At 39.9% G+C, this 17,054-nt stretch overlaps 1 protein-coding gene across 1 annotated transcript in view; it reads left to right on the top strand.

The window, feature by feature from the left end:
* The first annotated feature begins 6,109 nt into the window (after positions 1–6,109).
* Positions 6,110–17,054, top strand: part of LOC133522381 (transcription initiation factor TFIID subunit 1) — a 71,353-nt gene continuing 60,408 nt past the window's right edge. Inside the window, exons 1-10 of the mRNA XM_061857703.1 lie at positions 6,110–6,496; positions 6,954–7,021; positions 9,402–9,655; positions 10,625–10,751; positions 10,870–11,051; positions 12,111–12,282; positions 13,315–13,491; positions 14,171–14,295; positions 16,253–16,321; positions 16,704–16,879. Coding sequence (XP_061713687.1) covers positions 6,277–6,496; positions 6,954–7,021; positions 9,402–9,655; positions 10,625–10,751; positions 10,870–11,051; positions 12,111–12,282; positions 13,315–13,491; positions 14,171–14,295; positions 16,253–16,321; positions 16,704–16,879 — 1,570 coding nt within the window. The 5' untranslated portion in view covers positions 6,110–6,276. The remainder of the gene's footprint in view (positions 6,497–6,953; positions 7,022–9,401; positions 9,656–10,624; positions 10,752–10,869; positions 11,052–12,110; positions 12,283–13,314; positions 13,492–14,170; positions 14,296–16,252; positions 16,322–16,703; positions 16,880–17,054) is intronic.

Consider the following 17,054-nt stretch of genomic DNA (forward strand, 5'->3'; position numbering starts at 1 on the left):
GGGAACAATATAGACCTTCGTCCTTCAGTACACCTGCATGAAATAAGATATTTTTCGAGCAAATGTGATAAAAAGAATTTACTGGCTTAATTTTTCGAACGCACTATTCAAAACTAACCTAACGAATAAAAAGAAACACTGGCAGTTTTCATTGGCAAACGCATTTCATCCCACAAACGAAACAATGCAGATAGAGCTTGTCTCTCGTGTACGTGTACGGTACTATTATTCCATTTTCAGAAACTAAGGCTTTCATTGAAGGCCGCTTTATATGCAACGGAGACGTTGTGTTCAAGACTAAGATTACTATTCCCTTCGTTTTCGTATCCTCATGGCATATGGGACGTGACGACTATAGACACTCTTCACCAGTGCTCTCCAAGCCGCTCTATCTAGGGCCCGGAGCATGCTAGCCTGAAATGTGGTTTTTGTCTGTGACGTTATTCTGTCCGCCCAACGCATGGCCATACGTCCATCCCTACGCTTCGTGGACATGCGGCCAGTGATTATGAGCTTTTCCAGACTATCTGGACCTGTCCTGCTCAGGTGGCCGAAGAATCCAAGTATACGTTGGGTGCAAACAGTAATTAACAGTAGATGGACCGCGTACTATAAAGACTTATTAAATATATCACACTCCAGAAATAGTAATAACGAGCAACCTGAACCACAGCTAGGTCCTATCCCTGATATAACTCCAGAAGAAATAAGGGTAGCCATAAGACAAATGAAGAACAACAGGTCACCAGGGCCAGACGAAATATCAACTGAGGTCTGAAAACATCTGGATGTTCAGGGTCAAGCTTGGCTACATCAACTACTAAATAAACTAATTCAAGGACAAGTAATGCCAATCGCGTGGCGAAACAGACACCTGATACCGTTCTACAAGGGTAAAGGAGACGTAAGAGATTGTAGTAACTATAGAGCTATAAAATTGATGTCACACACATTAAAAATCTGGGAGCGGATAATTAATAACATAGTCTGTTAGGACAACTTGTGTGATTTTTATATGAAACTCGCTTTCAACTTGTTTCTAAACTCACACTCGTATTTTAATGCCTTTCTATTATTTAGCAGTTACATAAACTATGCACTATTATTTAGCATATTTTTGTAGTTGCTTTCCAGTGAAAGAAAAATTATACAGTGCAGGATAATTTCAGGCTTTGAATTTGCCTTCAAAGCAAGGAACGTCGCCGCCAGAAATGCGTCCTCCAATACGCTGCTGTCCGCAGTGAGGGAGTGGGACGATAGCCCGCTTCATGAGCGCTGGAGGACCTACCACAAACCTGTCACCATGAAGTCGGGGTGAACTGCTCCTAGGCCTATTATAATTGTCTCATTTAGTTATTTTAGTTGTATTATTAATTGTAGACTTTAGTTTAAATAGCCTAATTTTATTGTACCTACCGATGGAATATTATTTCTGGAATAAAAAACATTTCATTTAATTTCAGAGCAGTTACCGCTCGTCACACAAAAAGACTCCAGGATGAGTTTTCAAATATCTCCCGATCAATAGAATAACGATTAGGGAAGTACAATGAACATTGGAGAGAAACAGTGTACAATGGAATATCTAAAAACGAGGGGTTTTTAAATATCTTTCAATTCATTGCCATTTAAATTCTCTTGCCGTGAAACCATTCATTTTCGCTCTGGAACACAGAATAGGTACTTAATACTACCTATAGGTCGCTAGATAAGTTTGCAATATACACATATGAAACAAAGAGGTCGCCTATTACATACTTTTTTAAACTATATTACCATAGACAATGTTTGGCGGGAAAACATTTACTTTCTTTTTAAATCTACTAATAGCAAACATATTGCAAAACTTATCTAGTGACCGACTCGTATGTATTTGTACTAATATATGTAGTAGGTGCCTGGGAGGTAAATTAGCCCTTTAATCCTAAAATGGTCACTCAAAGAAATCATAGGATTTCAAAAGTAAAACTATCAGTTATAACGTTAATTTCGAAATTATTAGTATATTTTTCTTAGATATAATAAGTATTCATCTCGCGCTTAGATTATTATCGGTTATTTTGTAACCCAATTTTCAAAACCTGATTCGTGCTTGTACTATGCTTGATTATAAATCTCATAATAATCAGGATTATAGGTTTTATCTATGACAAGTTGGTGAAGGGCGAGAGGGACAAATTTTACCTCAATGACTATTTTCACTTCTTTATGATATAAAACTGTGGTAAATCTTCTAGTTGCGGTCTTTATCTTATACCTTTAAACGAGCAATTCTTGTATATATATCTTATACCTTTAAACGAGCAATTGTTGTATATATATATATATATATTTCCGGGATCTCGGAAACGGCTCTAACGATTTTGCTGAAATTTGGTATATGGGGGTTTTTGGGGGTAAACAATCGATCTAGATTAGTCTTATGTTTGGGAAAACGCGTGTTTTCGAGTTTTCATGCGTTTTTCTTTCGACGCAGAATATGGTCGCTAATTTCGTATTGCCGGCCACTGTTTTTTTATATGTTCAAGATTATGTATAATTATAATTTTTTTTTATTGTTTTAGTCAAGTTTAATTTAGTAAAAAAATTTTGTTAAGATTATCACCTATAGAACACCATATTACAATAAATGCTCGGTTATTACAATAAATAGTTATAACCGAGCAAAGCTCGGTCGCCCTAAATAATAAATACGAACACCCATAAATATGATTTAGCCATTTAAGGTGTATTTAGGGTTCTCAAGGGTCGCCAACGCTTAAGTGGCTCCTATGATGTTGCTTACGACTTATGATGTCCTATGTTGTTGTCATCACCTACATATAAAAAGTGCTCAATAAACACAAGTGCTGCGATATACACGCATCAGCTCCAAGAGCTGCTAGTGTATCAAATAAAATAATAAATAAATAAATAATATATATAGGTGATGACGACTGGTCTGGCCTAGTGGGTAGTGACCCTGCCTATGAAGCCGATGGTCCCGGGTTCAAATCCTAGTACCTACCTAGGGCATGTATTTGTGTGACGAGCACGGATATTTGTTCCTGAGTCATGGGTGTTTTCTATGTATTTAAGTATTTATAAATATTTATATATTATATATACCGTTGTCTAAGTACCCACAATACAAGCCTTATTGAGCTTACTGTGGGACTTAGTCAATTTGTGTAATAATGTCCTATAATAAATATTTATTTAATTATTCGGGGACAGCCTGGTAGCCAATAGGTGGGTAGTTTTTTTATACATATTTAGTTTATATTTATATTTAAGTTCTGATATATTTAGGTTTAGTTTTTAATTATTTTTATGTTTAGATATATTTTAGTATGTAGCTTCTTTGTTTTTGTTATATTATGTAATTTGTCTTGGTTTTGTTTACGAATAATTATTTAGGTATTTATATTTAATTTCAGTGCGCCTTTGAGTCGTTTGCCAAGTGAGCCGCCTGTGGTGGACAAGCTATTGTAGTGGCTTAATTCCTACGCTTGAATATTTTTGGCTGCTGGCGGCCCACACGCCTTCTGACAAATTTATTGACAAATCGATAGAATTAAATAAGCAAATTAAAATATCTGAATTTGCAACCAATGCTAATTCCCTATGTCACTCCCACAACTGAACTACGTTGGACCCGGGTATGTCCTTAAACTACATCCAAAAGAGAGGTATGGGCACTGTGAATGTCATCTCGCTTTGTGTGGTAGGGCACAGCATAGCGGATGTCATTCCAGATATAGAGCACAGGCTAACTGAGGTAGTACCTCCATCTTACAGACAACCTCTCAGCCAAATAACACTAGACCCTACTCATAATGTTGTATTCCTGCCGGTGAGTAAGGTTGCCAGAGAGCCCAACGAGGGTAAGGAGTGATAGGATCGGCAATGCGCTTGTAACTCCTCTGGAGGCTAGGCTATGGAGACTGGTTATCATCAGGCGGGCCGTAAGCCTACGACGCAGTTAAAAAAAAAACAATCTGTAAGCTGTGTAGGTCGTGCAAAGAATCAAACACTAAAGCGCCATTAACACCATCCCACTAACCCAGGGTTAACCGATTAAACCGCTAACCCAGTATTAAATTGTACTGGTAACCATTGTAACTCCAGGTATAAGGGTATAACCGGTAACCCCGGGTTAGTGGGATGGTGCAAGTGGCGTTTAAGAAATTAAAACCCAGACAAGATGCCAATCGTTTGCGCCGTAGCGAACGAAACCGTAATCTCTCTTTATCACACTTACATGTTAGTGCGACAGAGACACATTAGCGTATCGGTCGTAACGGGACGAACGATTGGCATCTTTGCTAGGCACCTAGATCGTCGCCATTTCGGTCGAAATGTCGTACGATACAAATGGTCGCTTAAAACAGCACACAATTAAGCGGCCTGCTAACTACTGAGAACCATTCCCTTCGCCACAACGGAACTTGTGAGTTTAGACGGGGGATTAGGTACTATACGTAGGTGGGTACTTAAGCTACTTACATAATACAGTAATAGTGCTTGAGAAAGGGGTTGCGGCCGTTACGGATCTCACCTTTTCCAGCGAATTTCTCGTAGTATTTTTGGCTTTTTTACGTTAGGTGAAACGTTTATTGCGTGAAACGGACCAAAAACGTCACAAAATTAAGCTCATTGTATTTGAATAAATCAGAGGCGTTTGTAATTAGATTAGGTTATATTAGATGATTTATTTCATGAAAGACAATTACATAATAAATTTGCATTGATGTCAAAATTATAAGAATTTCTATCATGATCGTCAAAATAAAATTAAAATAATAATAATACTAATGAAATAAAACTATAGCTCCAATAAGGATTGTCAATACAATTAGAATAAGAGTAAGTAGGTAAATACTAACAAAATCCAAAATATAAATTTACAATGTCAAAACTTACGAAAATAAAAACGATAAATTAATAAAAGAACACAAATAATATCTCCCAATAAGAATCGTCAACACACAACAATATAAAATATCAATTAAGTGGGTGAAGCATTATATGAAGTAAAACAATGTTTACGACTTACCAGAACGCTGGAAAACAAAAAGACCTCCGCAGGGGATAAACGGGTCATGCAAATGTTTTCATAAAATCCACTTCTATCATTGCGTTCTGGGCAAGTAAAATTGAAGATATCTCTTAGTTCCATAAGTCTCTTAAAATAGGTACTGAACTAGAACTGTGACACTTTGTAATATTGAAAAATAAAAAAAAAACTAAATGAATTATGAAATTATGAATGAATTATGAATAAGAATTTTACTCTTAGGTACCTATAATATAACTTTATATTATAACCCAGTAAATCAAGCCCCCTGTACTAAGCATTATTTGTATATAGGTACAGGGAACATTTATTTGTACGGACTAATAAATAAATTAACGTAATATGTATTTCACAATTTATTCTAAATTACTAATATACTCTGCCAAACCTACTTTATAAGTAGAAAAAGGCATGAAATTAAAATTTTCTATGAGAGGACAATCCTTCGCGCCTACGTTTTTTTAAATTTGCCGCCTTTTTGTACTTACGGAATAGGATGGTCAAACATATAAATATTATTTACTTTAACAACTTATTAAGTTCAACTAGAAAAGAGCGTACTCCCATCTTAAAGGCCGGCAACGCGCTTACAACCCCTCTGGTGTTGCAGGTGTCCATGGGCGGCGGTAATCGCTTACCATCAGGTGATCCGTCTGCTCGTTTGCCTCCTCTACCATTAAAAAAAAAAGTAGTAAGCAGCATGTCAGTACAAACTCCGCACTAGTTTGCGCTTCCGCTTCCGTCTTTTTTTTTTTTTGGATTTTATGGCCTGGTTTCCGCTTTCGTCGTTTTATACGTTGGGTTGCCAAGATAAAATACATTGTAATAGTATTATTCATAATGTGATTTTACTTTCTTAACATACCCCAAAGTGTAAAGTATACCCATAATAACAACAAATCACATGATAAAACATTGGGCAAAAATATTGAAAATAATTGCTTTAAATATATATTCAATTATTTTTTTCTATAGTTTTTAATCGTGCTTCAAACAGCATACGTCAGAACTGACAGATGATGACATAACCATTCATTTCATTCGTTCATCAAATGTCAAACAAATGGCTATTTACTCGACGAAGTGAAAAGAGGCTTGACTATAGCTTGACTGTTAAATCATATTTATTTGGTTTAGCACAGTTATTTCCCACTATTTACGTGTTCCAGCTATAAATGATGTGTAAAAGTGTACTATAAATTGTAGTTTACTCAACCATGTGTGACAGCGATGATCCCACCGACCAAGACTGCGGTGGCGTCGACTTGACCGGGTTTCTGTTTGGCAACATAGATGAATCGGGTCAGTTGGAAGACGATGGATTGCTCGATGGGGACTCCAAACGCATGTTGTCCTCACTCAGTCGGCTGGGGCTTGGCTCTATGCTGTCTGAAGTGTTGGAAAATGAAGAAAAAGTGAAAGAGGAAGAAGAAAAAGGTGTGTAAAGTTTTTAGGGATTGTTTCAATGAGAAATTTAATAAACGGTCTCAGGCTAGGCTAGGTTTTTACTTGAACAGTCAGATTAAAAGGAAACCTTGTATAGAAATAATCACTCCATAATGAGGAACTCTAGATGCAAATTGCTGCGCTTGTATATTCCAATATGTGCTTGATTTTTAAAAACCAATTTTTATAAATAATTTCTATATACATCCCACTGCTGGGCACAGGCCTCCTCTCATGTTTGAGAGTAACCATGAAAACACATACATAAGGTTTTCTTTCCTGGAATGTGATGAAACATCTAATAATATATTTAATTGTCCTGTAAGGGTGTGATTTATTGCATAATTATTATTAAATTTAAAATGTGATTGGTCTATTTTAATATACCGTTGTTATAATACTTATTTAATTATGTTTATTTTATCATTTTCATTTTTATTGATTTCAGATTACACAATTAAAAGCCCTTCTGCGGTAGACTTTTTTGATATAGATGATGTTGCCGAGGATGCTCAAGTAAGACAAAATAAACAAAGCTGTGCTTACATAGCTGCCATATACTCATTACTAATACTTTCATCTGTTGTAAAACTCAGTCTTACTGTACTTAAGTTTGGCTAGCCATCCATCGCCATCCCCACAAAAAAAAAAAATTGTGGGGCATTAGTCCTATAGTTTGTTTTTTAGCATTAGAAATAAGGTAAGTGATTGTAACATGTCTTTTTAATGAAAAACACTTTTGAAAAATAAGTCATATATTCATTGACATTCTATTACTTTCATAAGTAATAGTAACTGTTTTTTAAAAAGTGTTTTTCAATGCTTCATAGGCAGGGTCACTACCGAGTACGCTAGGAGACTGTTAAAATATTATTGACAACAACTGTCAAAGTGATTGATTGGGTTATATCCATTCATCCATTCGTAACATTCAATCCTCAGACAGAACTACATAACATCACAACCCCAAAATGTTACTTTTCAAGTTTTAACCCTTAACCTTTTCAATGCCGTGTCAAACAGAAAAGCTGTCAAAACTGAAATTGAATTTTATGTATATGCACGTAGGTCTATCTTGCTCTGTGGTCCGTGACGAATTAATCCATCTTCGCCGCTGGCCCTACGGTGTGGATATATCCGTCATTGGCGTCAAAAAATTAAAAACCTTATATTTGGATGTGTTAAAGAATTTGTTAACTATATATATAAGTTTATAAGTTATTTTGCTCCCTGAAGTAAACTCCCATCACTTCAATAACACTATAATTAAGGCTAGCTGGATTATGTGTCTGCTATTTTAACGTACCTATTTGTATGTGGTTGGTTATCACTAATTGTAAGAAAAACCTGTAATTGTTAGATGCACGGTTAAAAAAGCTATAATTATAGTTATTTACCCTATTGGCATTAAAGTTCTTTACCTATTTTATTATTTAAGTAGGCATATTACAAAGCACTTATGAACGTCAAATAAAGCTACACCAGCTCTAACACCTACACCTCTGACCTGAGATTTAAATCCCCCCTCAATTGGAGGAGGGTATCCCAATATGGACTGGCAAGAAACTTGGCGGGACACATCTTTTCAAATCATTACATCTTATAATTAACATGCATTAAATAACATAAAATACAATTTAGACTACAGGTTTTGTTGTTAACCCTTTGAACGCCAAAAACGTCAACTGTGTAGCCGTGCGAGTCACGGCTACACAGCCCGATATCAACCTTCATGCATTCCAACTATTTAGTTAGGTCATAAGTTCTGTCACAAAGGTTTTAACTGATAAAATGTAATAAAAAGCTTTTATTAAATAAAGTTTGCCATGATTTGAAAGCTTGTTTCATACTGATCAAAACGTAATATAATTAGTTTAAAATTTAGATCGCGTCTTTATTTACTACTTGTTTACTTTGGGATTGTCGTAAGACGCGAATACGCGGCTGCATTGTGATTGTGAAATTGTAGGTACTACAAAAGGGAGTAAAAATCAGTGTCACATTAATAAAAATAGGTACAATTGTTTGTTTGTATGAACCTACTTTATTAGAACGTTATTTTATCACCAGTATTTAATTCTCGGACAAGCCTGTACTTCAGCTAATATACTTGTAACGTAGGGTACTTTTCAGAGACACGCTAACTTTTGACTGACATCCAACGAGTAGGATTGGTAAAACACGTACAGTTGCAATTTTGGCAGTACAAATACACATGATTTGGATATTTTAAGAAAGATAAAAAATCCAGCTTTTGTTTTATATAAGATTCAACCATGTAAAAAAGAAAAATAAATAAATATGGATTAAAATCACCTTGAACAGGTCGCGTATTTTTTGCATGTTTTTTTATAACATTTTTCCGAATATTACATACAATTATGCAAAACTGAGACATAAAATTACGTTAAATTGTATTGTAAGTAATTCGGCATTAAATAAACTTTCAATCCATATGTATGAATAATAAGGGATCTGTACCTATAGCTTTTTTGTCAGTCAAATCTTTTTGACATTACTTATGGCCTGAGGGCCGTCAAAGAGGGATGCAGCTATGCGGTGGAATGAGATAGCAATATCACTTGCTCCCTCTAACGTATAAATGCATCCCCTGAACTGGCCTACGCTGGGCCAGGTTCATGAGATGACGCGTCGCACACGATAGGCGTGACGTTCAACGGGTTTCTGGCTCTTGGACTATTGGTTTTGTTGTTAAATGTAATTATTCCTGGGTATCATTTTCACTGTTTTATCACATCACACCTTCAATATCACAGCATGATATCTATCACTCATATCCATTTCATCCTCATCTTCACCACTAACAAACAGCTAATCGCTTCACTAAATGTTCTACAACCTCAATTGTTCTAACATATGTTTGTGTTAACATTAGGAAGACACTAGTACTAATCGGGAAGCACAACCGGACACACAGACACAAACAGAAGTAAAAGATGAGACTGAGATGGATATATCTGACACAGCTGTGTCAGTAGATGTTAAAAGTGATTGTCCACAGAGCGAAGCGAATGAGAATTGGAAGGACAAAGAGATTTTTCAACAGGAGGAGCAGAGGGCGGGGGATGATGGCTATGAGGGTGACATGGAGGGGGATGGAGGGCTTATGCCTCCGCCTTCAACTATTCCGTAAGTTTTCTGTTCAGGTATTAAATAAAAATAAATAAAATAAAAATTGATTATTTCGGACCATAGTCCATAGAAATTGGTTAATAGTTTAACTTCTTAAAAAATCTATGTTAGTCTTATGAACTATATATCTACAGGAAACTTAACCTAGTAGGTATTGGGAGCGATATATAGTCCTATTTGTCCATCCCAATAACCACATCAACCCAGTATTTTGTGAGCGAACTCCTTAGCATGCTGTTGCTGCTTCCGCGCACTCCCAAGCAGTGAGGCAATTCTTTTTCGCCTTATGGCAAATAAGTCGTCTGTTCTAGCCTCGGCGAACATGCCCGATGCGCTGCAGTGTTTAGGTCGCCTCAACAGCATTCTAAGGACGTTGTTGTATTGCACATGCAGTGTATTATAAGCCTTCTGTGTAAATCTCACCCACAGGCTGCACGTGTAAAACGTCTGGTAATAAGTCTTAAAAAGTGTCAGTTTTACTTGTCTCCATGTTGCATAGACTGCAGTAGTTTAGGTGGTGATAATCTACAGTAGCGGAAAAAATCTATCATGTGCTCGAATCTTTGAATTATTATCTTTAATCTTTGCCTCACTGCTTGGGAGTGCGCGGAAGCAGCAACAGCATGCTAAGGAGTTCGCTCACAAAATACTGGGTTGATGTGGTTATTGGGATGGACAAATAGGACTATATATCGCTCCCAATACCTACTAGGTTAAGTTTCCTGTAGATATATAGTTCATAAGACTAACATAGATTTTTTAAGAAGTTAAAATAAATAAATCTTTTATACTACTCTATTCATTTTACTGATGTGTTTACATTCTACAATATAAAGTGAAGTTAAACCAATTCGAATTTTTATATCAATAATATTTCTTTGGACACACATATTGAATATAAGTACATTGGTTTTTCTGTAATATACATCCAATTTTAATAATATTTTTGATCTTTTTACTTTACAGGGACAGAACGTTAAAGACTCAGACATCAGAAAATAAGAAACTTGAGACACCACTGGCTGCAATGTTACCATCAAAATATGCCAACACTGATGTCACTGAACTCTTCCCAGATTTTAGACCTGATAAAGTAAGTTGATATTTTGATTAAGTAATGAAATAGACATGTGGGTCAATAGTTATTTGTGCAACAAGAGAGGAAAGTTAATCCGCACCACCTTTCCTAAAGCAATCTATGTCCATTCCAGGTTCTTCTTTTCTCAAGACTTTTCGGGCCTGGCAAACTGTCAAGTCTCCCTCAAATATGGCGCTACGTGAAGAAACGTAGACGGCGTCGTCGTAGCGGCAGTACCAGTAGTGATACTCCCGCGCAACCACCGGAGAACTATGAACCTCAGTATGCGAGCGACGATGAGGACAAACTACTTAGGTAATATAGACCTTATGTGGGTTCAATTAGGTTTAAAGTCTACTGTCAAGTTTTCGCGCTACATGAAGAAATAGTAGGTTGTACAAGGGCATAAAGCAATCCATTTATATCCGAGGCGATTTTTTGTTCCGAGCGCAGTGAGGACCAATATAGTTGAGGATAAAAAAAAACATTTATGCCTGAGTTATACACCCTGCTTTTCACTTTGATTTCAAGGAAAACTTATAAATATTTCCTTATAAGTATTTTAGGTTATTTTACACTATTTGTTCAAAATTAAAGAAAATCGTACTCGGGCCGGTCGGGGCGCTCTGGCAGAGCTGGCAGGCAGTATGGCAGATCCAGAACTTTATTGCTTAGTTAAGGGCCGTAATAGATGATTTTACTTTATGCTCTAGAGCATAATAAGCAATTTTATGTCGCTTACACGCGACTTAAATGTCAATTTTACGAGCGTGAGAAGTGAAAAGAAACCTTTCTGCCAGAGAGCAATATGCGAGCGACAACGAGGATAATAAGCTATGCGAGTATACAGGCCCTCTGCTGTTGTCCCTCCCCCCCCTCGGGTGTCCTCCCCCTCCCCCTCTTATATCATAAGAAGGCGACAGAGTCAGACCAAGATAAGTTGGGAGATAATTTTCATAGCCCAGACGATGCGTTTTTATGTAATAGACAGCAAACAAGCAGACGAGCCGCCTGATGGGAAGCAGTCATCGCCGCCCATGGACATAAGCAACATCGTACATATCTAGATGTTGTTAGGTTTGAAGTCTGCTGTCAAGTCAGACATTCGCTTACTAATTTTTAGAGACATTTAATGCCACAAAACATTCTCAGAAAAAAAATGTCATTACAATTCCCAGTTCATTAACCCTCTGAACGTTACGCCTATGTCACATGTGCGACAAGTAATCGTGAACCTTGTCGCAAAGCACGAAGGTAATTGGGCTGAAGCCACGCGCGTCAGTTGACGTCTTTGCGGTGAAAGAACTGAAAGAGTTCCATTCTTACGCTTTGCTTTTCGTAACTTTAAACACTGTATGTATCATTTTTTTATAGACCAATGGAAGAAAACCAGCAAACAAACAACGATAGCAACAACGCTCAATCTGGCGACAAGTCTCAACGCCCCACGCCCGCGCATTGGCGATTCGGGCCGGCGCAAGTGTGGTACGACATGCTGAATGTACCCGAGACGGGAGAAGGCTTCGATTACGGGTTTAAAGTCAAGGTATGTCTGCCTCACTCTTTAGCGGCCTTGTGGCAATATCTGTCTCACTCGTCAATAAAGATGGTGTGAGCCGTGTGAGGCAACGTGAGAACCATGGCGGGTGATAAGGCCCAAGTGTGGTACGACTTGCTAAACGTGCCTGAGACGGGAGAAGGCTTCGATTACGGGTTTAAAGTCAAGGTATGTCTGCCTCACTCTTTAGCCGCCTTGTGGCAATATCTGTCTCACTCGTCAATAAAGATGGTGTGAGCCGTGCGAGGCAAAGTGAGAACCATGGCGGGTGATAAGGCCCAAGTGTGGTACGACATGCTGAACGTGCTGGAGACGGGAGAAGGCTTCGATTACAGGTTTAAAGTCAAGGTATGTCTGCCTCACTCTTTAGCGGCCTTGTGGCAATATCTGTCTCACTCGTCAATAAAGATGGTGTGAGCCGTGTGAGGCAACGTGAGAACCATGGCGGGTGATAAGGCCCAAGTGTGGTACGACTTGCTAAACGTGCCTGAGACGGGAGAAGGCTTCGATTACGGGTTTAAAGTCAAGGTATGTCTGCCTCACTCTTTAGCCGCCTTGTGGCAATATCTGTCTCACTCGTCAATAAAGATGGTGTGAGCCGTGCGAGGCAAAGTGAGAACCATGGCGGGTGATAAGGCCCAAGTGTGGTACGACATGCTGAACGTGCTGGAGACGGGAGAAGGCTTCGATTACAGGTTTAAAGTCAAGGTATGTCTGCCTCACTCTTTAGCGGCCTTGTGGCAATATCTGTCTCACTCGTAAATAAAAATGGTGTGAGCCGTATGAGGCAAAATAAGAACCATTAGACGTCAAGGTAAGGGTCATACAAAAAAATAACAAAGAATGTAAAAAAGAACTTGGCAAAAGAAGAGATAAAGCTACAAAAATATCGAAGTATAGTCAAGAGCCGTGAAACGAACCATTTTTATTGATAATCCTATGAAAAAAAGCCTGTTTTAGTATTATGTCTACTCTAAATTGGATATTAGAAAATGGATCTAAAACTTTCCCAACTTCCAGGCCCAATCACCAGACCGCGAGACCGAATCAAAGGAGAGGCCTGAAGAAGAGACCAAAACCGAACAGGAGGCCGCTGACAGTCCCGACAGTGGGTTTCCTGAGGACTCGTTCCTTATGGTATCGCAGTTGCAGTGGGAAGATGACGTAATTTGGGATGGCAGCGAGATTAAACATAAGGTGCGTACGGTTATGTTTCTTATTGGTGGCAGGGTGGCCATGTAAGGTTGGGTTTTAATGAAAAATAATCGCTATAGTAAAATAGAAGCTGGAAGAGACCAAAACCGAACAGGAGGCCGTGAATAATCCCGATAGTGGGTTTCCTGAGGACTCTTTCCATATGGTATCGCAGTTGCAGTGGAAAGATGATGTTATATGGGATGGTAGCGAGATTACACATAAGGTGCGTGCATTGTAGTTTGGCAGGGTCGCCATGCTATGTTGCAGGTTAAATAGAGTTAAAAGAAGGTTAAAAAAGAGTTAGTTAGTTTGAACCTGCCTAAATAACACTCAACACCTGTGTGATGTTAGGTTTTAATAGATATTGGATGTATTGAAGTAGAGAACAGAGGCCGGAAAGCAGATGAAACCTGAATGAGAGTCCGCTGGCAGTTCAACAGTCGGTTCCCTGACGACTTGTGTTTTATTTATTCATTTATTTTCTACTGGATAAAGTAAAGCATTTGACCAAAATCTCACCTGATTGTAAAGTGCCGATGCGATATAGGATGTATGACAGTTGCCATTTGCGATGGCAGCGAGTAAAAGGTTTAAATTTCGTTGTAAGACGTGCCTGACGTATTCCTTGTTATTTGAGCGCGATGAAAATGACGTGGGTGACCAAGTGCTGTTTCTACAGGTGTTAGCACGCCTGAACAGCAAGAGCAACGCAGCAGGCTGGGTTCCAACATCGGTGAGCAGGACAGCACAACAGTTCTCTCACCCGCGCCCGCAGCCCGCGCCGCTGCCCACCAAGCCCACCACGTATGTTTACTACAGCTGCTAGCACGCCTGCACAGCAACAGCAACGCAGCAGGCTGGGTTCCAACATCGGTGAGCAGGACAGCACAACAGTTCTCTCACCCGCGCCCGCAGCCCGCGCCGCTGCCCACCAAGCCCACCACGTATGTTTACTACAGCTGCTAGCACGCCTGCACAGCAACAGCAACGCAGCAGGCTGGGTTCCAACATCGGTGAGCAGGACAGCACAACAGTTCTCTCACCCGCGCCCGCAGCCCGCGCCGCTGCCCACCAAGCCCACCACGTATGTTTACTACAGCTGCTAGCACGCCTGCACAGCAACAGCAACGCAGCAGGCTGGGTTCCAACATCGGTGAGCAGGACAGCACAACAGTTCTCTCACCCGCGCCCGCAGCCCGCGCCGCTGCCCACCAAGCCCACCACGTATGTTTACTACAGCTGCTAGCACGCCTGCACAGCAACAGCAACGCAGCAGGCTGGGTTCCAACATCGGTGAGCAGGACAGCACAACAGTTCTCTCACCCGCGCCCGCAGCCCGCGCCGCTGCCCACCAAGCCCACCACGTATGTTTACTACAGCTGCTAGCACGCCTGCACAGCAACAGCAACGCAGCAGGCTGGGTTCCAACATCGGTGAGCAGGACAGCACAACAGTTCTCTCACCCGCGCCCGCAGCCCGCGCCGCTGCCCACCAAGCCCACCACGTATGTTTACTACAGCTGCTAGCACGCCTGCACAGCAACAGCAACGCAGCAGGCTGGGTTCCAACATCGGTGAGCAGGACAGCACAACAGTTCTCTCACCCGCGCCCGCAGCCCGCGCCGCTGCCCACCAAGCCCACCACGTATGTTTACTACAGCTGCTAGCACGCCTGCACAGCAACAGCAACGCAGCAGGCTGGGTTCCAACATCGGTGAGCAGGACAGCACAACAGTTCTCTCACCCGCGCCCGCAGCCCGCGCCGCTGCCCACCAAGCCCACCACGTATGTTTACTACAGGTGCTAGCACGCCTGCACAGCAAGAGCAACGCAGCAGGCTGGGTTCCAACATCGGTGTTTGCCTGTTTACATTCTCTTTTTGAATGTTTCGGCAGGCAGCCATTACCACATGTCGGTCACTGAAGCAATCTGAAACTTAATGAACCAACCAGCGATGTCAGATTTGATTTTTTTTGACGACCGGTCTGGTTTAGTGGGTGGGTGGGCTGCCTACGAAGCCGATGGTCTCGGGTTCAAATCCCGGTAAGGGCAGTTATTCGTGTGATGAGCATGGATATTTGTTCCTGACTCATGGTTGTTTTCTATGTATTTAAGTATTTATATATTATATACCGATCGAGTTAGGAACACCGAACTGCGCTCCAGAACTGGTATTATAGATGTGGGTGTTAAGGCCGCTAAGCTTAAGTGGGGTTGGGCAGGACACGTCTGCCGTATGCACCCGGATCGGTGGGCCAAATTGGCTACCGAATGGATACCGCAGATTAGCCGGGGCAGAGGCAGACCAAAAAAGAGATGGCGGGATGACCTCGACGCTTTTTGCAGAGACTGGCGGGAACATACTTCAAACCGTGATGAGTGGCGGAAAAAAGGGGAGGCCTTTGCCCAGCAGTGGGACACAAGATAGGCTATTTAAAAAAAAAAAAAAAATATTATATATATCGTTGTCTAAGTACCCTCAACACAAGCCTTATTGAGCTTACTGTGGGACTTGGTCAATTTGTGTATAATATTAAATTTATTTATTTATCTATATTTACCAGAGCTAAAATCATTTTATGAATTTAACTGTGAATCAAGTAAACAAATAACCAAGTTGATACTTGTGTTTAGTAATTGGGTCATGGTTTTTTTCTACTTTCGATTTATACGGGAAACTTTATTTTCTTTTATTTATATATTTCAATTATTATGTCTAATGTAAGCAGAAGTGATATTATATTATATTTTCTTTTTTTCAGTTCATCAACATCTACTGCGAACCCTCAAACGTCCGCGGCAGCCGAGGGTGAAGACAACACTTGGTACAGGTGCGTAATTGATACAGTTTTGTTGTAACAAGATTGAAATTATTCGCTCTTTGCATGACTGCCACACTACTCTGGGGGGTACGAACATTAGGCGTTACCACACTAATCGATCGATGGTAGAATGGAACAGTCAACATCGATCAATTATTGTATCCGTCGATCAGCCAACACTACCACACCAAACGATCGATGTCGTGATCACGTGATCGATTTTGTAAAAGATTTTCCACAAATATTTAAGAGCTCCAATAACTATCTATTTTGGCGTTAATGATATATTTTTCAATTCAACCTTTAAGAGATGAAAATGGGGTTGAAAGTTGAAATTACACGAAAAGTCGTCAAACGTCAACCATATACCCAAATATCATTTTCATTCCAGTATATTCCCCGTCGAGAACGAAGAACTAGTATATGGCACCTGGGAAGATGAAGTTATATGGGACGCTGAGAACATGTCCAAGATACCGAAGCCGAAAATACTTACGTTGGACCCTAACGATGAGAACATTATACTAGGAATACCGGATGATGTGGACCCGTCGAAGATTACTAGAGGTAAAACTAAGATATTCCTATCAATATTTATATTTGACGACCGGTCTGGCCTAGTGGGTAGGCCTGCCTATGAAGCCGATGGTCCCGGGTTCGTATCCCGGTAAGGACATTTATTTGTGTGATGAACACAGATATTTGTTCCTGAGTCATGGGTGTTATCTGTATATAAGTATGT

This window comes from Cydia pomonella, chromosome 10 (genome assembly GCF_033807575.1).
Source record: "Cydia pomonella isolate Wapato2018A chromosome 10, ilCydPomo1, whole genome shotgun sequence".
In the NCBI taxonomy this organism is placed as follows: domain Eukaryota; kingdom Metazoa; phylum Arthropoda; class Insecta; order Lepidoptera; family Tortricidae; genus Cydia; species Cydia pomonella.